Source organism: Poecilia reticulata, chromosome 8, assembly GCF_904066995.2.
Source record: "Poecilia reticulata chromosome 8, P_reticulata-male-v2, whole genome shotgun sequence".
Taxonomy (NCBI): Eukaryota; Metazoa; Chordata; class Actinopteri; order Cyprinodontiformes; family Poeciliidae; genus Poecilia; species Poecilia reticulata.
In genome coordinates this window covers 14,191,873-14,214,939 of record NC_088837.1, presented here as the reverse complement: position 1 = coordinate 14,214,939, position 23,067 = coordinate 14,191,873, and the positions used below count along the sequence as shown (strand labels likewise).

Below are 23,067 nucleotides of genomic sequence, written 5' to 3'. Positions count from 1 at the left end.
CTCTTCTCTTTATCTCTCCCTTCTCTGAAAGTAAAAGACAAGCTCTAACTGGAAGTTATCAGAACGCGCGTTGGGCAGCTCGCTGGAGCGGTCCGCTGCGTCTTCTCCTTTCATGAAAGCTTGGTAAAAACTCACGTAAGTTGTCTGTGATTCTCTTTCATTCTTAGTCTCAACTAATCTCTTCCCAAGTCATTTTTGGAGAAAAAAAAATGCTTTTATTGTGCATTTTCATGTGAAATTACAATAAAATACCACAGCAGTGTAGTCTTTGAGATAAGCAGTGAAACACACAGAAATGTCTCAGAGTACACTCAGCACCATTAGCTCAGAAAGTTACTCAAAGCCCTTCAACAAATCCTTTAATTAAACACACGTGGACAGTGCCTTGCAAAGTTATTCATGTCACACTTTCACATGTGGAAAACACACATTTTGGTATTTGAGATTTTATGTGACAAACATAAATTAGTGCAAAATTATTGAGTGAAAGAAAAATGAAATACAGTGTTCGACATTTACTGTAAACAGACTTATAAAATAGTTACATTTTGGGACAAAGATGACGTGTAAAATCTTCTCGTTCTCCTCCAATAATACTTGTTTGCCCACATAACTAAGACATTTCTAAAGTCAGGTTGGACCGTGGCTAAATGTCCAAGTTCCCCATTTTTTTCTTTTCTTTCATTTCACCTACACTCTTACAAGTTTTTCTGTATTAATTAAATTCAAATTATTTATATAGCACAATGTGAATTTGTATTGCACTCTTCACTCCAAGACAAAAATAAAATTCCCTGCGACAAACTGCATTTGGAATTCACATGTAGTGATAACAAGTCAACCTGTTTTGGTAGAAATCCAGAATGAAAATTAAAGAGAGTGTGAGAAATCTGCAGAACAGGTAAGGAGAGCAACACTAAAAGAACCCAGGAGGCTCATGGTGACACTGGAGGAGCTGCACAGATCCACAGCTCAGCTGGAGGAGTATGCTTACAGGACAACTATTAGTTGTGCACTCCACAAAAACTGGAGAGGCCAAAATAAATCCACTACTGAAATAAAAAAGCATGGGTTTACGTAAGCCAAGTAGGGAACACAGTGGGAGTAGTTCCTCTGGTCAAATGTTAACCGGACTCTTACAACTCTTTGGCCTTTGCAAAAGAAAAAACCCCCAAAAACAACAAGACTAATGAATAACTAGACTATGCTGTGGGGATGTTTTCTTTGACCGTGGTGGAAGAGCTGGTCAAAGTTGTTGAGAGAATGGAGATGCTTTAAAAAGATTTCAAAACTGCTAAATTATTTCGTAATTTCACAATTATGCACCACTTTTTTGTCAGCCTATCAAGTAAAATCCCAATACAAACATTTCAGTCTGTGGCTATAAAGGTGGATACTGGTAAAGTCGCAAAGTATGAATGAATTTGCAAGGCTCTGTGTACTATGACTCTTAAGACAAGTATATTATCATGAAACTGATAATTGTAGAAAAAAAAATCTTACCACCACGAGCACTTAGTGTTTATGATCACAGGAGATAATAGAGAATAAACATGCTGGCAGCAAGGTGTAGTTCTCAGGCACAGATACATTTCTAACTTACTGTGTTTTGGCTCTGACTTACGTTCAGCCATTGAGCAGCTGCCTCTCTCTTTCTTAAATACTAGCCTGTTTATAAAATTCCTCAACACACATTACATTCTTGTTATACAATCGTTTGTTGGAAGAAAAAAAAAACAGACACAGCTTCAGCAGGTAACAACAAATTTGAACAATAAGATCGTATTACAAGTGGGCATTACAGTGAGAAGGTGAACACGGATGGGAGTGAAACTTAGCAGCACGGAGAGTAGTGGCTTCTCTTGTACAGGATGTCTAATAAAATATTTTAAAAATTCAAGATAGCAGATCGTCAGGCATTAATGTGTTTGTTAACCCAAAGAGTGTTGCTTCTTCATGGTGTCCAAGCGCCTCACTCTGTCTTCTGGAGTCTTTCTGTACCAGCTCCTGGGGACAAACAGACACCGTCAGTCCTTACAGTAAAAGCATTGATTTCCTCTGGAATCAAAAGATTTATATTTTTTTATAATTTATTTATTTACAAGTCAAGGTTCGATCTAGTCCATTGAGCACACAGAGAAAAGGACAACTCTAAACATTGAGCCAGACTTGAACATTGCTGTTCAGATACTCTCCATTCAATATACTATTGGTTAACATTTCAGATGTGACATATTCCTTAAAAGCTGCAGTTGCAATCGCAGAGAAATGTGGTTCCACAAGCTGAGTGAACACAAATGTGTGCCAGAGGTTTTAGGATTTTATTAATGCAACATTTTAAAAGTCATGCATCTTATTTCTTCCACTTCACAATTACTAGTATACAGTACTTTGGTGATATCACATTTCATGTGATGTTTTATCACATAAAATTCCAATAATATATATTAAAGTTTGTTATAGCAACGTGAACAAATTGGGGAAAAGTTCAAGGGATACAAAAACTCTTGCAAGTCTCTGACTGTAAGCAACATTTCTGGAGTAATACTATAGCACATAAAACAAACAAGCCTTAAGAATTACCTCAGAAATGATGTGTAACAAAAGTATGTAAACTAACAGTAAAATGCATCAAGAACTCTGATTTAGGTTAAAACAGATATGCTGAGTCAAGTTTGAATGGATTAAACTAATCTCAGTAACGGCAATAAACTAATCAATCAATAAATCCATAATGGAAAAAAGTAAATTAAAAATAAAAATTCGCTTATGTGATTTAAAGCACTTCACAGGTTTAAAACAAGAAAACATAAAAGGTAGAAAAGTCACCCCTGACGGTTCAGCTGGCCTGGAGTAGAGGAAGTCTGGCCCTGACTTGGCTTCTGAACTCTGGAAAACAAACAAAACAGAAATCTCAAAAAAATCTGAAAAAAGATTAACGATAAACTACACAAACCCTGAGAACATGTCAAAAAAAGAGTAAAAGTAAATAAATATCAGTAACCTGTTGGTGGTGGGGCTTTTTGGCTTATGCTGCGCCTTCCTGGCCGCTGCTGGCGATTCGCTGACCCTGAACAATCACCAAACGTAAAGAACAAAAACAGAGCTAATCATCTGAAATCTTCCTGATATCAGTAAGGAAAGTTGGGAGGAAAATCCCAAGAGACACTCTGCCTTTCCTTACTGATGAATGAAAGTAACTTTAAATTTTTCCGTAAGGAATAAACGAATGTGTGTTTTTCCGTACTTCTTCTTCCTGTCCAGAGACCTCTGTGTAGCAGCAGAGAGAGACACTCTGTCTTTGGGGGTCTTGGCTTTCTCCTGCAGGGGAGATGCAGATTTAGAACGAAATGTAATAAAATATGGAGCTAGAGAGAAATCAGAAAATATTCTCCCTAAATAATATGTTCCTCTGCTTTCTTTTTCTATGTGATACACGGCCAGTATTTTCAGATTACCAGATCTCGAAGCTTCCTCTCTGCACGCAGCTCCCTTTCCTGCTGCAGAAGGGCCAGTCGGTCCCTCAAAGGTATTTCAAAGAAGATCTCATGGATGTCATACAGGGCTGCACGTAGCTGAAGGACAAATGTGCAAATATAAACACAAAAGGCAAGGGGGCCCTCTGCTGGCTGCACACAGTAATATCACAGCCATACCTGGGCTCTGACTCTCTCCTGCAGGGAGAAATCTTGTGCTGTGTAGGGTCCTCTCTTCTGTGCAGCTTCAGTCTCAAATGATTGAATGAATTCTTGCGTATCCTAAGGTAGAGATTTACAAAAGTATTTTTTTTGCCTAGTTCGAAAAGTTTTAATGTTTTTATTTGTGAAGTCCTTTTTGCCTGGATGAGTTCTTACCACAACGGTTTGGCACAGCTGTTTCAGCTTCTCTGTTTTGAGCAGCCTGCGTGTGAGGAAGCCACGAATCATGGCACCGATTTGACAAAAAGCCTTCTGATGCTCTGCTGTTAGAACCTGCCAACCAAATGAGTTCACACAGAGAGAGGGGGATCATAAAGATGGACAAGTTCCACTGAAAACATGCTGATTTCAAATCAAATTAAACCAAAAATATTGAGCAGAACATAGACAGTGGACAAAACCAGCTATGTTGTCAATGCCAAAAAATGTGACCGATCTGAAAAATTAACTGAATTGCATATGTGGAGATGCAAATGGTGCATAAACATCAATGGAGATTTTAAAGAGAAGTTACTTTTGCACCAGTGAAAGTCACTTTGGACAGTTGTGGTTTCATCAACGTTGAACCCAACCTGATCATTTTGAGTTAACTGGTACAAAATGCAACAAAAATAAAACATGGGTCAGGGTTCCTACAATATTTTCATTTAAAAATCACATCATTTTCCAGTTTCTAGATTTTTCATTTAGTTTGTTTAAGGAAATATAACTGGGAGTGACAAGAGGGTAGCATGCCCATGTCAGCATCTTGAAATACTAGGTTGCACTCATTCAATGTGGAGGAAGCATGTTGATGCTGACCAGACTTAGCCTCGCTCGGGATTTGTTTGCTGTCCTTGTCGATCCCCACAGATAAGCAGCAGGCTGGACAGGGGGGGTCATCACACTGGCAGGAACCGCACTGGGAAAACCTGCAAGAATATCAAACAATGTACTTTTAAAAATATATAGAGAGCTTAAAACTATTACCTGCAGCAGAATGTTTTAAAATAAGACACCAATGAACGAACTGGTACCTAAAGTGTGCCCAGACGGTCGCTCTGATGAAGTGTGAATGGGGCTCAGTCCAGGACAGGAGGGGCTCATTATGGGACAGCTGCCACTCACAGACCTGTAGCTCCAGTCAAACGTGTCCCCACTTCTTGGCCTCTCACACTCGTGCTTCTTCAGTCTTCTCTCTGTCTCCTCGAGCTCCTGAACGTCAGAGAGAAAAAAAATGAAAGCTCTCTGCATTGAACAAGACACACAGACAAGACAGTGAACTCTACCTGCACAGGTTATGGCTTAAAAATACAATCTGAACTAGTTTCCTGTGTGTTCTGACAAAATTAAACTTTTTGTAGCCATCTCAAATAGTTGAATTAAATATGTTGGTATAGATTCAGTAATAAAAAGTGATAAATATCCATTACTCACAGAGTGACATATTTCAAAAGTGTTTTTCTATTAATTCTAATGGTTTTGACTTATTTTTGGCCAAATGAAATGAAATAACTTTTCCATCAGAGTCTAGCTTATTTAGCCTCTGCATCTTGAGGAGCAACAAAATAAAAGATAAACAAGATCACTGCATTACTAAAAGTACTTCTTTTACACTTTGTTCTCACCAGATGGAGGCGCTGTTGCTCCTTTTCCTGCTCAGCTAGAAGGATGGACATCTGCAGGGCATGTTCCTCCTCTAAACGCCTTTGCATATCTTCCAGAGCCTGAGCTCGCCACTGCGTCTCCTCTGTGTGTTTCCAAACAAAGATACAAGCAAAATCCTCTAACTCCACTTTTAAATAAAAGGAAGACTTGCACTTGGAGGAAAGGTGATACCCGAGTAGGAAAAAACAATTCAGAAACAAAATATTCAATGAATAAAGTCACCTGACTTGACTTGTAACTCAGTAGCATTTCTCAGGACAACTGGTGTTTTCTTGCTGTTGTTCGGCACCGGGGACTCATCTGGACTCCCACGGGGCCTCAGCAGACACGCAGAAGGGCTTTCTACCTTGTATGATTGGTTTAAAGGGGCAGCTGGGGTGCGCCTACTTGGAGCAAGCCACGTAACACCTGCCATGAAGCGAGGGAGCCTTTCCTGGCTCCGGTCCACCTGCTCAGCTCCAGACTGGAAGGTATTTAGCTGGCTGTCCAGTGTGTGGCAACGCCGGCGAAATCCTAAAGACAGATGATCGTGATGTGTCATAGCGCTGGGTACAGAGGAACTCACGGGGCTGCTGTTATCTTGCACTGGACTGGTACCGCAGTGACTGGAGCGACGGTTGCTATCCCTCCTCTCTACACCCAAGTTGCAGATGGAACCAGCCGAGAGAGCCTCTGACCAGTTCACCCGTCCAGCGCCATCCTCTACCCTCCCTGGGCTTCGAGCGATTAGGTCTGCAGGGCCGATTGGAAACGAGATGTGGATGTTCCCTGTAGAAACTGGCCGTGGTTTGCGCCTACATGGACGGGGGCTGACGCTGGACTCCGGGCTAGGGAGGTGAGCATATCGCTCTGGTTTGACCGGTGAGAGGGGGACAGACTTTTGGGGACTGGGGTCATATGGAGGCTGCTGCTGCTGCTGCATTGGCGTTGGGCCAACTGGGCTGTGATGCAGACTGAATCCAAACTCAACACCAGAGTCCATGATGGGGCTACACCTCTGCTGCTGTTTGAGAGAAACACACTCTGCTGGGGGAACCTTGCTGATCGGGTCAACCATCTCTGCTGATCTCTGCTGATTCTGCTCCCGTTGCACGTACTCCCTCGATCTCTTAAGGAGGCTGTCCAAGCTTATGTCCTCATCATCATCCTCCTCTTCCTCTTCACTTCTCTCTTCATTCTCGACTTTTAAGTCCTTCTCTTCTTTGTATCCATTAGAAATGGGCGTCTCAGAGCTAGAATGAGAAGGTGGCTCTGCTACGTTTGGCCTAAATTCAGGAACTTTGGGAAGCCCAGGTGAGTCAGTGACCAAAGTGTAGCCGCTGACAGTCGCAGATTTACAAACTGGGGGTTTTATGTTTTTCTCATGTGGCACGTCTTGCACCTGAAGAGAAAATACACAGACAAAAAGCTTTTTCAAGTAGAGGGAGTACTATATACAAACTTGTTAAAAGTTTAAATGCACTCAGAACAGGCTTGAATGTCTTGAACGTCGAATCTTTATTGATCTGGTTGTACTATTAATTTTTTAGGCTAGAATAATCAAACAAAATAAAATGTTAATACATTTATTATGGAGTTTTTTCTAATTCATATTACTTGTTTCTTGAAATGCATCCAAAATGTATTGTCATTCCCCCCGTGTTTAAATAATCTGTCAGTCATCCCCATGTTTTATGTTTGTCCCAGTTTGTCAGATTAGCAAGAGCAACATTTCTTTACAAAATGAGTTGACAAAACATGGTTTTAATCAGATAAAAATATCTCAGCTCTCTGGAGCAGATTTTAAATCAGACACTCTGTATTTAACTCTGCAAATGTCACCAGAGATTTTAGGGCAATGTGTAATTTAGTTTTTGTGCCACATCCTTGCACAGATGCACCTATTTTTACACTTGAGGTATGAATGTAAAATCTTTATATGGAGGAAAACATTCCTCCTTTTCTTTTCTTTTCTCGCTGTCATAAACATTTATGACTTTAATCTTCAGATTGTGTTTGACTAATTGGCTTCCACAGGAAACTTTATTTTGCCAGTGCAACATTTTCTTCATATCAACTTGTAGTTATGTGTCCAGGAACATGAATTATAAACTGACCTGTTCGTGGACCAGAATGACTTGAACTCGGGCCATAAGCTTGTTTCTCTGCAGGTTCTCTCTGTTTTGCTCCAGCTGGATGGCCCTCTGTCTGTAGCCATGCATATCTGTGTGCTGCTCTGCATGTAGCTGAAAGAAAAAGTTCATCTTTTTATCTTCTGTTAAGGTGATTCACAAACTCTGACGGTGTCCACACAGATAAAGGATTAGCTAAAGTCCTTTTTAAAAAAAAAACAAACAAACAAAAAAAAAACAAATTTTTAGAGTTAAAAATCTTAAGATTCTTTCTGTGAGATCCAGGGAAAGAGTTCCTGAAATGGGATGATTCCTGGACACTTTTGTCAGCAGTGAGGAACAAATGGGTTTTTCAATCAGGCCTGATTCAGCTCCGCATCGATTACCTTTTCTCTATTTTCTGTGCCAACTGCTGATGTAATTAGACTCTTCTTATGTGAGAACTCCTGACTTCTTTTAGCAAGAAAATCACAGGTTCAAATAGTGGAATGCCATAAATGGAATGTTGTTTTTAAAGCGACAAACTGGACTCATGCTTTCTCTATTAAGGGAAGCCAAACGATGAGCCAAAAGAGGCTTTGAAGTAATGAATTACCACGTTTTAAAGAAATGTTAGATTCTCAAGGTCTTGCAAAGAAATGTTTGAGTATATTTTTATACACCTTACAATAAAATGTCTTATTTTTTGTTCTTATCTTTGTGTGAATATGCATGCTTCCATTTTGACTGTCTCTTAGCTGCTGTTACACTTGAATTTCCCCACTGAGGAAAAAAAAAAGGATATTTCTATTCCATTCTATAAAAATTTGAAATGAAATAGAAAAGATTATTTGTTTTATAAAATGTATTGAAGTTGTGTTGATTCCACCCTGAAAACAAGTAGTCAAACAAATTAATAAAAGCCACAAATAGATATGATATTCATATCTATAAAGCATAAAATAAACTTCTCATTGGAACTGGAACTCGCAAACATTGATTACATATCGAATCATTAGATATGGGTTCTGTTTTGGACTAATAAAAAAGCTCATTATTTCACAACTCTGGCTTGCTTACCAAAGGCAAAAGTATAGGTCTCCCATGAAAGCGGATGACAGAGCCTGTTTTCAGGGAACAAAGCGGCTCACATGTCTTCTTCTTGAGTTTCCCCTCCTGCAGCATGGCCAAACTCCGCATACAGAACTCTTCATAGCTCTCCATCCCTGGACGACCACACATCCACTCTCTGGGCAGGAAACACACACCATGTAGCCTCGTCACCCAGCTGTTTAAATCAAATCAAATAAAGACTTGGAATTACATAAACGTTTGTGAACCCTTTAGTTTACTGTACACTTAGTTTGACTATAAAAGTATCATTTTCACATATTTGCCACACACGACTTCAAAAGTCAGTCTATTCAGCTTGGATCTTATGCAATAGGCCAACATGAAGTAGTGCTTGACTGGAAAGAGGAGGAAGAAGAAGATATATAGTTTCCGAGGTTTTGGACAAATAAAAATCTGCATTTGTATTTAGTGTCACCGAGGCCAGAGATAGGGCTTTGGGGAGGTTTAAGGCAGAATTATATTTTAAAACAAGCATAACTTGAGACAAGAAAAAGTAAACTTACTTGAAACTAAAATGACAGAAGAAGAAGTTTTATTAAAGAAGCATTCAATAAGCCCAAGGTAACTGCAGGAGCTCCAGAGATCCACAGCTCAGGTAGAACAATTCAACAACAGATTTTCCCACCTGATCTATTAGTTGTGCAGGCAACAAGACAGGCCTTTGTTAAAGAAATCAATTTCTACACTCTCACAAGTAATATTAACACAATAAACAAGAAGATACTTTGGTCAAATGACACTGAATAGTTTTCGCCAGCATGTCAAACACTATGTGGGGTGGAGTATAGTATAACAGTATAACATGGTGGTGGCAGCATCACACTGTGGAGCTGCTTTCCTTTACTAGGCGCAGCAAAGCTGATCAGAGTTGTTGTGAAGTTGGATGGAGGTAAAACAGAGTTGTTCTACAATGATATAAAAAAGATAAAGATACAGCCAATTCAACTCTGAAATTATTTAGATCAAAGAATATTCATGGGTGGCAAATGGGCCAGTCAAAACCACCAGAATTTTCCCATTTTTATTTGCAAAACCATGTGAAAACCAGGTATCTTTTCCCACTCCACGTTTCATTAATGCACCAGATAAAATCTCGAATAAATATATACATTTTTGTGAAAAGGTGGTGTCAACATTTTTAATGGCACTATATGATGTAATCAGGAGAGTAGAAGTCCCCTATAACAAAGAAGCTCTGTTTGCCCTCATGTTGTCTCATCACATTCCTGCCATTCTTTTCTGAAGGACTTAGCTGATGACTCGTTTCCTTTTCCGGTGCTTGTGAAAAATGCAGAAGGGATTGTGTGTCAAATCAATACGGTGTATTTTTGGAATATCTGTCAGCAATTGTGAGAACAGAGAAGTCCATACAGATTTACGACGTAAGACAATTGGCACAAATACTTTTTTTTTTTTCATGGAACATAGTCGTAATAATACCTTTATAGGTATTACGTTTAAATTAAAGACAATACCTTTATAAAGCTGTAACCTCTGACTACCACACAGATTCATGCAGCCCATCACAGCACAGCGTGGGCGGGGATGGTTTCCTTTTTGCCCCGCACTGTTTTACAGCATGCTTAACCGAATTTGTTCACTGTAATTCAAACATCACCACGGATATCTTCTGAAGCGTTAGAGACCTTTTAATCCAGATGTGCCACATAGAATGACAGCAGATAAACAGCGAGTAACCATACCTGCGGTTTAGACGGGAAACAGTCGACTATCTTCTGTCGTTTTTCCTCCGACGGGCAGTCTTACATGCAGAATAATCTCGCGGAGATGCTAAATATGGGAGGTTTTAGCAGCATGGTTTAGCGTCCATGCTCCTAATCACGGTTTGACCATCATCACGGTCATGATCGCTTTCCAACCCTTCCGGGCTCCAACAGCGCCTCCTAGCAACGGGAGCACGCGCCAAATAGTCCCTCAGCGTTTAGTCGTTGCTAAACATATTTCTTATCGCATTATGTACGTCATAAAATTTCTGTTTTAGTATAACAGAAAGTAGTAAAACCTTGTGTAATGAAAACCTTGCACAGATGTAATCATTTTTATTTAATTAAGGAGAACAAATATCATATTATTTGTCGTTTTTTTTTAATGATACTTTTTACATCACTCGACATTTTTTAAGACGTGTGCGTTTTTGAGAGGCTTTGTTGGTGTTGTTTTTTATTATTGATTTTCTCTTTGCTTAGATGCTTGTTCTTTTGTCTACAAGAGAACAAGCAAAGTGAGAATAACAGAAATTTGCTTATGTCGTGTCATATTTTTATCCCAAAGAAATCAGAAGTTGCATACAACTTAAAAGTGAACATATTGTGTACATTTACTAAACTAATATAATTTAGAACATTTTAGCCTCAAGAATTTTGTACAGAGCATGAAAACATTTTTTTTTAAATTCTGAATCTCTCTAAATGTTTTATTTATGTACATATAAGGTGCCTATTAGTGTGGAGTGTGCTGTGAGGTCCACTGTGCTTTTTGTGCTTTTGAAAAACAATGTTTTGTTTTTTTAAATTAAATAATTCAACATTTTGCAACTCATGCAAAATGTCTAGTATTTCACAACTAAAAGCACTGGAAGTACAATTAATGTTTTATGAAAGCAAGAGGAAAAAGTTGCCTTTGACCCATAAGAAAGGTGAAAAGGATATTTTCACAGTCTCCTCCTAAATATTTTAGATGTTCTTTTTGTTATGTTGCATGATATAAGAGAACCTATTTCCACAATGTGCAACATGGTACAAAAACATACACTAACAGACAAACAAAACGCAACAAAATACTCATCTGAATATAACCAATTGTATTTTATGTGACTTCTTTCTTATACCAACACCTCAAAAATGCAAAAATATAATACAAAGTAAAAACAATGTTTCAGCTTCACAACTCATTTCTTCCCTGTTCGGGAGAAGCTGCATATATTGGCTGAGAAATGCGCACATTTTCCTGGTTGTCTCGAAGCATAGCAGCAATTTCATCATCTGTCAATGTGGCTTTGGAATCCTGTCACAAGGACAAAACAATGAAAACAAGTAATAACAGAACAAAGCAATAAAGTCTGAAGAATATATCAAAACCTTACTTGAAAGGTCTGGCGCTTGACCCCAATACATGCGTGGGACAGCTCATAACACAACACAATGTCCAAATTCTTAGTCTCTTCCTTCACTAAAGCAGCCCGGAACTGGCTACGGTGAGAATCTAAGAATAAAAGATAATAGGCTGTGAAACACACATTAATATTGTGAATTATTATTTTTTTGTTGTTGTTTTTGTTTGACAGTTTTACCCAACAAGTGCATGCAAGCTGATTTCATTGCATCTTTAGAAACACGCTCATGGTTGGAAGTAGGAAGATTTTCACACAGGCGCCAACTGAGGAGCTTGTCTATCGTCGTGTGTCTGCTCCCAGCTGGGGCTTCTTTTATTCCTTTCTCAATCTCTGGAAAGCATTGAGCATAAATTATTTGCTTCCCATGCCTTAAAGAAAATAAAAAGTCATACCACAAACATGTGCCTCCCAGATATAATAAATAAATCATTTACAAGTTGTGAGGCAAGCTTAGTCCTGCATACCTCGTGCTGCTGTTAGGCAGCTTTCGCAGTAAGAGTCTGATAAATAAAAAACAAACAGACAACAGGTTGGAGATTCAATTAAACTGACACCGAGATATGCAAACACAACAAATTCTTTCAAAGCTAAAAACAGTAAATGTTTGTTGTTTTTTTTTTCTTTTACTTACAGCGGTCTGAGGCATGAGGCTGCACAGGAAGATAGTATCCCACACACATAAGAAAAATGATTGTTTTCATGGTCTTTGGTGTGTAGATTGTGCAGCTAAAAGCATAGAAACAGAAGTTAACTCCGAGAACAAGCTTTTTACTTTTTACACAGTCTGGTCATGTGATCTCACAGCGACAATGAGTTTACGTCACAACCACTGACAAATGCCAACTGTACTGTCCAGTTTTTCAGGTTTTGTCTGGATGCTTGAAAAACAGCCCAGGGTCTGAGTAGGTGCTGAATGGAACACCAGATAATGTTCTGAGAAGGAATCCTTTTACCAGCAATTAACACTTCTAAATTTAAACCTCAACTCAAGCTACCAATGAAATTTATATTTTACATTTTTACCTTTTACTTGAAAAAAAACTTCCTTAAAGTACCATACCTGACAAAATAGCTTATTTTGATTATCAATAAATGTTTAGAAATGTTATTAGTAGCATAATATTAGTATAATAATAATAATAATAAAATTTCTGAAACTTTGTTTCAGTTAGTTCAAGTAAACTGTTTAATCAGTTAATCAGAAAAAGTCCCTTACTGTTTTCAAAAGTGGTCACTAGGTGGCACTGTTTGTACGTTGAGAGCCTCGTCACTGTATTTTTTGAGGCGTTGGATTGTTTGACATATTTGGGCATTTTTACCATATATGGACTGGCTGCGTGACGTACGTGTCCGAACGGAAAGTATGACCATGTGTGCGGGAAAAGCGAACGTTAGACCAAAAATGCTTTTAATGGACAAGACCATGTCTACGAGCGAGCTCAAGCTATAGCTCCTATACATCCTAAAAATACCCACAGACAGAGTTAACGCAGTGAGTAGTCTAGTTTTTTGTGTTTTTAGTTACTTTTTAAAAAAAACTGATTACTCGTGTTTTATTAGGTGTTATGAATGGTTTAAGTTAACATTGCTCTTCTTCAAATTTCTGTTACTTTTTAAACTGTACTCTCATTTTATTCTAAGCTGTTTTGAATAATTGAAGCTAACGTTGGAGTTTTTCACATTTCTGTTGCTCTTTTTGACTAATTACTCACATTTCATTCTGAGCTGAGCATGAATAGTTGAAGCTAATGTTGCAGCTCTTCACATTTCTGTTAGCCCGGTTGCATCGTTGTTTTGTTTGGTGACAAACCCATGTCCTCATTTGAACTAATACTAATAACGAATACTGTTTGCTAAGCAACAGTATTATGTTAATGGCAAAAGACAAACTGGTTCCAGAACGACCAGTCCTGTAACGAGCCAGTCTTTTATTTACCTTCATGCTAATAGGAGCTCTTCAGTTTCTCACGTTGAACTCCAGTGATTCCTGTAAAACCATGGCGTTTTCTCTTGTGCTACTTTCATACTCTGTCAGCTGTTTCACTTCATTTCCTTCAAAATGAACGAATAGATGAATTATATTAGATTTTTTTTTTTTTATGAATCAGAAGTCTTATACACCGCATAATGTATTGAAAATAATAAAAACGGCTAATAGTGGAAAGAGAAATATTGATGTACATCTGTCTATATGTGTAAATAAAATACCCTGCAAACAAACAAACTGTGTTTATATCCCTAAAAGTCTAATGGCAACTAAAAATGTTGAAGTCCACAGATTATTATTATCAGTTTAATTGATTATGCTGACTAGAAACAAGAGTCCAACTCCAGATGTTTACTCTTTGGGGAAGAGCTGCATTCTATCTTTAGTGTCTGAGATAGTCCAAAAAACAAGTTAGCTGTCCAGCAGATGGAGCCTTTAGTCATGAAAACCTTTTTTTCAATCTGTCCAAAACAAGATTAGCTACCATTCGCATCCGAAACCTTAGTAATTTTGGAGGACAGCAATTGAGTCATTTAGTGACTCTAGTAAACACAAGTAATTCTACAAATCTAAGCCTAGATTATCCCTTACAAAAGAAATTGCTATTTGCTAGGCTCCTTATTTATGTGTGCTATATTTCAAGTGTTTGTGTTGCACAGCCAAATAGAGGTGTAATGAGGTTCTTAGCAGTGGGATTATTTTGATCTGGATTTTGCTGTAGTGCTGATATTGCATTCTTTGCAGTGATAAAGGTTGGGCTTTCTAAGCTTCACACAGTACATGTTACCTTTGGTTGTCAAAATCAAACACCCAGAGAAGAACAATGGCGCTTTCAATGCTCCATGGGCATATTTTGCACTCATCTGAAAGAAGTCCATTGTCCAAATATGGAAACTGTCTGATGGTTTATTAATCCGTTGGGGGGCAAGTTTTAAACAAAGTCCCATTCTCACTGTTTCCTGCTACTCCCTTTGCACTTATTTGTTTTTTTTTTTAACATCATCCCAGTGCCAGCTCTATAATGGGCCAACTCACGCCAAACAAAACATTTATCTAAAAATACATTTGCAAGGAAAAGTGTTAAATGAACCAAAAAAAAGTGGATAAATGAAAACACATATTTGAACTAATTCAAAGTGTTTATTTTTGATATAATTTTATAGTTGCAACTTATGCTTTTATATTCACAAATATAAAGAAAGGAATAGTGTTTCCTGGTTAACGGTGAATGTCTGTCACTTTTGTTTTTTCCCGTTAATTTATTTAGTTAGTTCCTGCAGGCTTAAAAAGATACTTTATCTGTTGTGTTGAAGAAAGTGGATGATATCAGAATGGAATCTTATCTTGACTGGAGACAAACGGCACGCGACAAACACAAACATCTGAAACAATGGGTTGTATTTTTGAAAATGACAATGAAAACTGCTGCTCCCACATTATAACTGATGTGTGCAGCATCGCTGTCTGTTTGTAATTTTAGTTATTACTGTTTCACCGTAGAGGATTGTGTTTTGGAACAAGTTTAATATACTCAACTAACTTTTGAGTTGTTTCTTTGGTACAACAGGTTTTCCGCCTTCATCGTAATTCCAGAGCCATTAGATCTGCTCCTAGCTGTTCCTCACTCCAGCTTAGTTAGAAAGGAAAATTGTGCCGTCGCACCATATCTTCAAACTCCTGTTACTGTGCTTTGTTCTTTTACTTCATTCCTTTTAACTTGTAAAATGTTAACTTGTAATACAGAGTTTTATTGAAGTTTCTGGTTTTCCGGTGGAGGAAATCTATTGCTTAAAAAAAAGAGAGAGATTTTATCAGGTTTGTGTGATTTTTTTATTTTTTTTTTCTTAATGTTTTTTTGAGGTGGGGTCTGGAGTTTGTTTGCTTTGCTTGCCTTATTTACTATCGGAAACAAACTTGATTGAGTTTAAATTATTTTAACGCTAAAGCAGCTTGATTATGAGTAATTTATGCATCTGCCTTTAAAATAGCACTTTTTTTGTCACAAGTGAAGCTTTACATGGGAGGAACTGGAATAGTTAGGATAATACTCTGAGAAGAAGACAGATGTGATGAATTATTTTTTCCCAATGAGTATAAAATACACATTAGAACAGTGTGATAATCTGTAAGGAGAACTTCCACAGGTTTGTAACAGCTTTGCTTCACCTTTATAATGTTGATGCTTAACAGTGAGAGAAGTGACCATATTAACTCACCTGCCAGCTTGCATATTGATCGTAATAAATAACTAACAAAGTCCTGTAACTCATAATAGATGGGATTCGTTAGAAGGGACGCTTGTCATGCGTTAACCCTGAGCTTCCCAGGGGTTCAGTGTGAGTCCTGTCCGGGCACAGAGCAGCAGCTCCAGTGCGGTGCGAGCCTTTGCAGCTTTCCTCCAATAGATTCAAACTGGGCGCTCCGGCCCGACAATGGAGGGCCTGGGAGTGGGAGGATCAGCTCGGGAGCGATCCTTCTGGCTTTGTTAACGCCCGGGAAGCCATTTTGGAAGTCAGCTTGTTGTGCCGTAGCAGTTAACAGACACTTGCTACCTGCAAACTTCCGAGCGTTTCTGTGAGAAATTTGCGGTGACGGAGCGGATCGATCAGTCCGCAGCGATTGGGAACCTCTGAGGATCCCCGCCGCGGGATGCTGGCGGAACTTGGCGCATCTTGCGTCGTTCCTTCGGATTACGCGTTTAAAGAATAACATTCATGGATTCTGACGCGGGCAAGTTGATCACCCTGTTGTTGCCACAGTTTTGTTGTGTTGTTGTTGTTGTGCATTTGAATCGATTTCAAATAAACCTTGCTGCTCTCCTTTACCAACTGTTTCGATTGCGAACGCTGTATCCGGCCTTTGTTTATTTGTTTAATTTCTTTCGAATCTACACGAATCTATTCAATTTATGGTGGCGTATATAACATATATGTGGATGCACATTTCCACTGAAGTGTGTTAGCCGTGTTTGCATTGGGAAATATAAAGGCAGAGCGGCGCAGTGTTAGTGACGCTGTTGTCTAAATACTGCCAGCTCCAAATATAGCGCAGGGCAACGTGAGAATGTTACGAGGCTTACATGTCATTTGACTCGACAGCCTGCTGTTATTCTGAAAGTAAACATGTTTGAATTTAAATTTCCTTTTGGTCTGGGTCATTGTTTTGATGGTCGGTGGCCTAATGTTTTTTTTTTTTTTTCAGTGTTCGTCGCAGGTGGTTTGCGTAAAGAAGGCAGCAAAATATCTGTGTGAAATGAGGTGAACCATGATATTAATGTGACTGCAGGGGAGCCGTCTTTGTTAACTGTAGTGGTGCCTTTTTTTTTTACTGTTATTGTTCAGTCTGTCTCATAGTCAATGCTCTGCAAAATAGAAAATTATGATAATTTTGGAATTGATTCATTGGATTTCTTAATCGTCTAGAAACTAATCCTAGCTGAATTTAATCAGTCCCTTTGGCTTTTGGGTATTTGTTTCCAATTATCCCTCCTTTTCGGCTTGGGGACTTTAGTGTGGATTTGATTAAGATTATGTGTAAGGATTTTGGTGGAGATTTGTTTTCCTATTAATTGATTGTACAATTTTTCTCATCTAAAGTGATGCAAACTTGATTTGGGCAAACAGCCTAATGGTAAACTATCAGTCTGTGTCTACCACATCTTACAAAATCATTTATCCCCTTCGAACCTTTCCGTTTTCTGTCTGATAATGATCATAAACTTTATTGTACTTTATTGGAAGTTTTATGCTTCATGAAACAAGCGTCACAAGATATATTATTTGCTAGACAGTTTGGATGCACGACACTTAAATGACCAAATAATACTTATTGTATTTGAGTAATTGTTTGTGATATTACATACAGTAATGAGATATGGAATGAGAAATTTGTAATGTGTTGTGCAAACCTACCAAGGCATGACCATCTACCTAACCAAAGGTTGGACAAAGGCAGTATGAATTAGATAGATTCTTGAGGGTAAGTCCCTCTTTGCTTCAAAACACCTAAAATGATAAATTAGTTTAAACTAAAATCCAATTTAAATTGTGTTTCAAGAAAATTGTTGTTCAAAGTGGCTCTCCTATAAGCTTATCTTAACTTTAACTGTTTCCGAGACAAAATTAGAACATATTTCCATCTCCAACTGTGGAAAACTGATAGAGACATCTCTAAAAGACTAGACATCTGGAATCTATACTTTCCAGACGTATTTTGCCAAATTACTTGTAAATTAGTAAAAACTATTCATGCTTTATGTTTTACTTTACAGTTAGTTGCACGGTTGTTTTGGTCAACAAAGTTTACATGGGTATGGATACTTTTTCAGGGCACTGTAGTTTAATACTGGTATTTCCTCTAAACAGGAAGTGTCTCTACTTTCCTTCTGAGAATGATTGATTGGAAAAAAAGGATGTACAAAATAGCAGCAGTCTTTATCAGCACTCCACGTGCTGCTATGTCCTCTAAAGCTTCTGTAAAGCAGAACCAGCAAGCAGAAAGTATGTATGGCTTAATTTTCATAGAGAAATAGTCAGTGTAGCAGTAATGCCTGTTCACATTAAGCAGGCTTCACTCACAGAAGCTCAGCTCTTAGGCGTGTTGCTTCCCGCCCATTGGTTCCCGCCCATTGCTTCAGGATCCTCCCCACCCTCTGCCGTTTTATGGGCTTTCGTAATACCAAGCATTACTGAAGTCTCCACTGTAGGGACTGGCTGTCCTTATGGTTAGTCTGCTTAATACAAACGGAAATAGGATCGCCCTGTCTCCACCACTCCCCGTACCGGAGCAGAAGAGGCTGGCCATTCATCACGGCTTCACTGATGTCCATACTGCTCATCAACCAGAGCCAGCATGCAGGAAGAGGTCTGCCAACTTTCTCTTACAGTGGCATTTTTGTGTTTCAGAGAAAAGGGGATGCCCATGTACTCATTAGGTGTCCAATAGGACTGAGTTTTCTGACAGGACTGTGCGGCATAGAACTTATTAGTTGTTTTCAAACCAGAAATGATTTGGGGAATGTCATGTTGTTGTTTTTTTCATTGTGGAATAGTGAGTCATTTCCAAAACTTCAGATCAGTATGACTGCAATTAAGAAAAGTACGTCTAAGAGACAGACTGAACAAAACAGCAAATGTATTTTAGAAGTAGTTTTTTCTTTGTTACTCTACTCCTGACATGTCATCTGTGACTAAAGGGAGTCCTATCCTTTGCACAATAACTTTTTCAGTCTAATCAAAGAAGAATGACCATGGACTTTTCCCAGCTGCACACATACACACCTCCACAATGTGCTCCAGAGAACACCGGCTATACGTACTCTCTCAGGTGAGATCTTAGTGTTGCACTGCAGTTTACTAGTTGCTGCATCAAATGTTCAGGTTATGGCATTTAAAGTAGTACAGTGTGTATTTTTTGTTACTCAGGGCAGCACAGCAATTAACTCAGAATGTGTGAATGTTGTCTCAGAGATCCTTCTGCTGGTGTTTTAAACAGCTTTTATGTGCTTTAAAACCTTGCAAGTGAAGTTCTTGCAAGATTTTCCATCATTTGTTTCTTTCCCGGGTATTTTTTATCAGATAGAAATCTAATCAAGTTGAATCCAAACAACATATCTGAAAGTCTGTTGCAAAATTATGCTTATGCTGCTGCAGTTAGTGGCATCTATAAGTTGTTTTCTGTTGTACAAATAGAAATATAAGGCATGTTGAATCCACCATCATTCATTGACTCGCCTTTATTATCATCTTATGCATTAGACGTGGTCAGCACCTTACCAGCAAAGTGTGTGCATGTGGAGGAATGTCGTTGTCTCCAGAGCTGTCACCTTACTTTGCCAGAAGCTGTTAGACCACAGAAAGGCATTTGGGTGTGTAGGTCAGGGAGTGAGGGTGTGTATGCTGCAGTTTCTGACAATCCTTGAGTTGACATGTGATTGCTTGACTTTAGAGGCATGGCTCCTCTCTCCGCCACATCCCAAGGGAAAGTATGTAAGTGTCTTGTAAAAAGAAAATCGAGTTTCAACAAAGACCTCATCAGGTTTACTGTCAGCTAGAAAGTACTGTTTGAGGAAAGTTAGTCTATGAAAGATTGGAGCGGTTGGATCCTAATTAGCATACTGCTTTAGGCATGGGGCCCTATAAGATTCTTATTGTATGATAGCATTGACTTTCATGCAAGATGCAAAATGTACATGATGTACTTGTTTTCATATATTAACATATTGAAATATAGGGTACAATTATGTTTTCTTATATATTTTGGAAATTACGTTTTGATCGTAGACTTGGACGTCTTTATGTGTCATTAAAATTACAGTTTTTTTGTTAAACATGTTTATTGGGCAGAATATCACACATTTTTACTTTTCTACCCTTAGAGTAAAATTAATATTGGCTGGTTAGTCAAGTTATTTACTTAGGTGCAGTCAGCTACTGACAACATGCTTCTCCTACCTTCCTAACTGTAGTTTTAAATCAATGTTACCTCAAGAAAAGTGATGGTTGTCAATGTTGATGTCAGCTTATTTATTAAGTAGTTTTAAGATTTTGCAAGTTAGACCAAATTGAAGCAAACCCTGAAACATATTAACATTCTATTTGAAACAATAAAACAAGAAGGAGAAACGAGAAGAATTAAAATGAAACTGATGTAAATTTAGAATTCCAGTTTAAAGGTCAAAGAAAACACAACCGAGTTGATTAAGTTTGTCAAACTACATTAGAAATGAAAGAAAATGAAAATAAATGGGTATTTTGAAGTGAACCACAAGCAGTTTCTATTAGTTGTTACTTTTTAGTATTTACATGATGATTGTGTTTTTTTTTAATTGTCTGAAATTTGCCTTTCCTGTAAGTATTGGAGAGGTGCAGAAGATTTCTTTCAGTCATCTGAAAAGCAGTGTGCAGCAACAGGTGGGGGGCAGCTCTGGTCACTGTTGCTTTTCTGGAATCTCACAAAAGAGACCGTGGGATTTGTATGATGGAAAATGTTCGTATCTTTGAACCTGTAATTTTTTAAAGCCCTTATACCGTCATACTGGTGCTTGACCAAAGCCAACTCTGCAGAAATCTGAAAGAGTTTGTGTGAAAGGCTGCATTTGTTTCTGAATCAAAATAATTGACAAAATTATGTTACTTTGTCATTTATTTAGACTGGATTCTAAGTAAAAAAAAAACTATTGTAATAAATCTAAAGAATCAGGCTGTGGGTTGAGGCAGTTTAGTATGACTGTGATAAAGTTGGAGTCTGGCAGGTAGATGGAGTGATTGGAACAAGCTAATCGTGTTCCTTTGAATTCAGCTGAACGGCTATTAATGAGCCTCCCTGATATGGCCTTGATCCTCGGATTAGACTAATAGTTTATGCTTCTTGACGAGCTAGTTGAGGATTCTGTGGTATTCTTTTAGCTTCTGGCTGCTGAACTGGTTGCTAACAATTCTCTCTTTTCCTGAGAATTTGAGAAACAGACCTCAAAATGCAGTAAGAATTTAGATTCTAGATTGAATGAGTCTAGCTGCGTGTCTATGGAGTGGGTGTGCATGGTCTGCAGTGAATACAAGAGAGCAGTGCAGCAACAGACAAGGTCAGGTGACAAAAACGGTTGGTCCATCTGTTGTCAAAACTCAAAGGAGCAGTGACAAGGTTTGTAGCACTGAATAGACCAAGTGTAGGAGGAAAAGGACTGCTCTGTTTCTATCCTTGGGGAGACTATTACAGCACAGACATTCAGTTACAGACCTATAAGCAGCAGGGTGAGAAGGCTCGGATTAAAATCCCAATTGTGAATTAAAAGGCATTTGCCCTAATTTTATTTAAACACAATAAAGTAGATGTTAGAAAGCAAGACTTGCAGGTGTTTGTTGCTTGTTGACTTCTCATAGCATGTAAAAGTGAAGTTTATATGGCCTATATAAAAAGTTTGAAGGCAGTTTTAAAATGCATCATGTGTACAATCCTTGAGTTGCAGTTTTATATACTATAGAGTCAAGGATTTTATTGTAGTCATTTATTATAAGTGACACACTGAGGATGCTCTTGTATTTAAATTTTGCCTGATATATTCTAATATTGCATTGTGGGTGATATTTACACATGGATATTTTCCTTCCCTTTCAACATGGTGAAGAAATTACAACCCTGCTGACATTGCCTCTCTGCTTCAATTAAAAACTCAACAATCCTGGACTTCATCACTATCACTGTTACATGACCAAGCAGTCCCCTCCTCGCTCCATAACACAAATTGCAACAGGATGGAGATAAACATCGGTTATTAGGCCAGTTTTAAGATACCGATTTTAATGCCAATATATATTGTGCATCCTTAAGATGTCCCAACCAATCAATCAGTGATTAGAACCTGCCAAGTATCGTGTCCCATGATAAATTTAATGCATCAAAATTGTATCTTCCCACCATTTTAGTCTGTAAACACATGAACAACGAGAATATGCTTCAATGCATTTTTAGTTGTTAATTGTATTTTATTTATTTTTGAATTAAAATAAGCTTTTTTTAATTGCCTGTCACCCCCCAAAACTCAAGAAAACAGTGTCCTCATGACAGTTAAAGGGTGTACCTTTGTTTTTTGTCAAATTTTAATTCTGCCGCTTTTGAATTAGTTTCATAAAATGCTACACAAGCCCTCTTAGAAATGTTCTATTGCAAGTGAAGGTAACTATAAAACAACACAAGAAAAACTGACACGTCTCAATCATTATTTGTTTCTCATTCCCTTCCACTATGACAACACAAACAGCACAACTGGTTTTAAACTGAAACTCTAAGCACACAGTAAAATTCTTGTGGGCAAGAAATGGTATTTGATTTTTAATGGGGCCTTACGACAGAAAATCAAGCTGCTCGTCTTCCAGAAAAACAGACTGACTGCACCCATGTTCCTCTGAAAACAGGTGTGTGTGCTGAGAATCTACAGAGAGAGCCTTCATATTTTATGATTGTAGAAGTGGGTCAGTGGGGCCGGGGCGTCTGGATGGCATCTTCCTATTTCTACCATCATGCTTGATCTGTAGTGATTGGGTTATCTAAAAACTGTTTATAGCTGATTGTTATCAACTGCTGCATTTAAGTGAATGATAATACTTGTAGATATAGTGACTAAGAATAGTAAATTCAATCTTCTACCAATCTTTTTTTTTCCCAGTTGTGAATCAAATGCAGAAAACTGCTTGGTCTGCAGCTCCATCAAGCTGCATAATCTAATCAGTTTCAGCTGAACAGTTGTTGTGCGCCCTGTTGTTACAGTTGCTTCACACACGCTTCAGTAAATGCACCCCTGGTCAAGTGGCAAGCAAATGACATCAGCTGGATTCAGGGGAGATGGGGCCTTTGACCTAGATATTTTTTGTAACAGTAATT

At 38.3% G+C, this 23,067-nt stretch overlaps 3 protein-coding genes across 16 annotated transcripts in view; 1 reads left to right on the top strand and 2 right to left on the bottom strand.

The window, feature by feature from the left end:
- Nucleotides 1-189: 189 nt before the first annotated feature.
- ccp110 (centriolar coiled-coil protein 110) lies at nucleotides 190-10,496 on the bottom strand. 4 transcript variants are annotated; one of them, XM_081609994.1, is made up of 15 exons: nucleotides 10,273-10,495; nucleotides 8,516-8,723; nucleotides 7,442-7,570; nucleotides 5,943-6,726; nucleotides 5,568-5,858; nucleotides 5,306-5,427; nucleotides 4,715-4,892; nucleotides 4,500-4,609; nucleotides 3,855-3,971; nucleotides 3,657-3,758; nucleotides 3,459-3,575; nucleotides 3,248-3,321; nucleotides 3,005-3,070; nucleotides 2,830-2,889; nucleotides 190-2,007 (listed from the first exon to the last, which is right to left on the bottom strand). In XM_081609994.1, exons 2-15 carry the CDS (start codon nucleotides 8,675-8,677, stop codon nucleotides 1,932-1,934), a joined length of 2,388 nt encoding a protein of 795 aa, XP_081466120.1. In that variant the 5' UTR covers nucleotides 8,678-8,723; nucleotides 10,273-10,495; the 3' UTR covers nucleotides 190-1,931. The 4 variants fall into 4 exon arrangements, with proteins under 4 accessions (XP_081466120.1, XP_081466119.1, XP_081466117.1 ...); XM_081609993.1 differs by having other exon boundaries at nucleotides 4,515-4,609; nucleotides 5,568-6,726; nucleotides 10,273-10,496; XM_081609991.1 differs by having other exon boundaries at nucleotides 5,568-6,726.
- Nucleotides 10,497-11,375: 879 nt separating this feature from the next.
- On the bottom strand, nucleotides 11,376-13,746 carry LOC145552550 (uncharacterized). 4 transcript variants are annotated; one of them, XM_081610010.1, is made up of 6 exons: nucleotides 13,639-13,746; nucleotides 12,334-12,428; nucleotides 12,167-12,202; nucleotides 11,880-12,070; nucleotides 11,673-11,791; nucleotides 11,376-11,593 (listed from the first exon to the last, which is right to left on the bottom strand). In XM_081610010.1, the coding sequence occupies exons 1-6, from the start codon at nucleotides 13,642-13,644 to the stop codon at nucleotides 11,471-11,473; spliced, it is 570 nt and encodes a 189-aa protein (XP_081466136.1). In that variant the 5' UTR covers nucleotides 13,645-13,746; the 3' UTR covers nucleotides 11,376-11,470. The 4 variants fall into 4 exon arrangements, with proteins under 4 accessions (XP_081466136.1, XP_081466138.1, XP_081466135.1 ...); XM_081610012.1 differs by having other exon boundaries at nucleotides 11,880-12,032; nucleotides 13,639-13,733; XM_081610009.1 differs by lacking the exon at nucleotides 13,639-13,746 and adding an exon at nucleotides 13,415-13,561 and having other exon boundaries at nucleotides 11,880-12,032.
- The window catches only part of sun1b (Sad1 and UNC84 domain containing 1b), a 26,334-nt gene continuing 16,317 nt past the window's right edge, over nucleotides 13,051-23,067 (top strand). For 2 of the 8 annotated variants that reach the window (XM_081609990.1, XM_008416721.3), the window contains exons 1-2: nucleotides 18,415-18,552; nucleotides 18,917-19,014. In XM_081609990.1, coding sequence (XP_081466116.1) covers nucleotides 18,541-18,552; nucleotides 18,917-19,014 — 110 coding nt within the window. In that variant the 5' untranslated portion in view covers nucleotides 18,415-18,540. Of the gene's footprint in view, nucleotides 13,195-16,120; nucleotides 16,420-16,457; nucleotides 16,947-18,413; nucleotides 18,553-18,916; nucleotides 19,015-23,067 lie in introns of those variants that run through there. The other 6 variants (XM_081609988.1, XM_008416723.3, XM_008416722.3 and 3 more) reach the window with 6 other exon arrangements.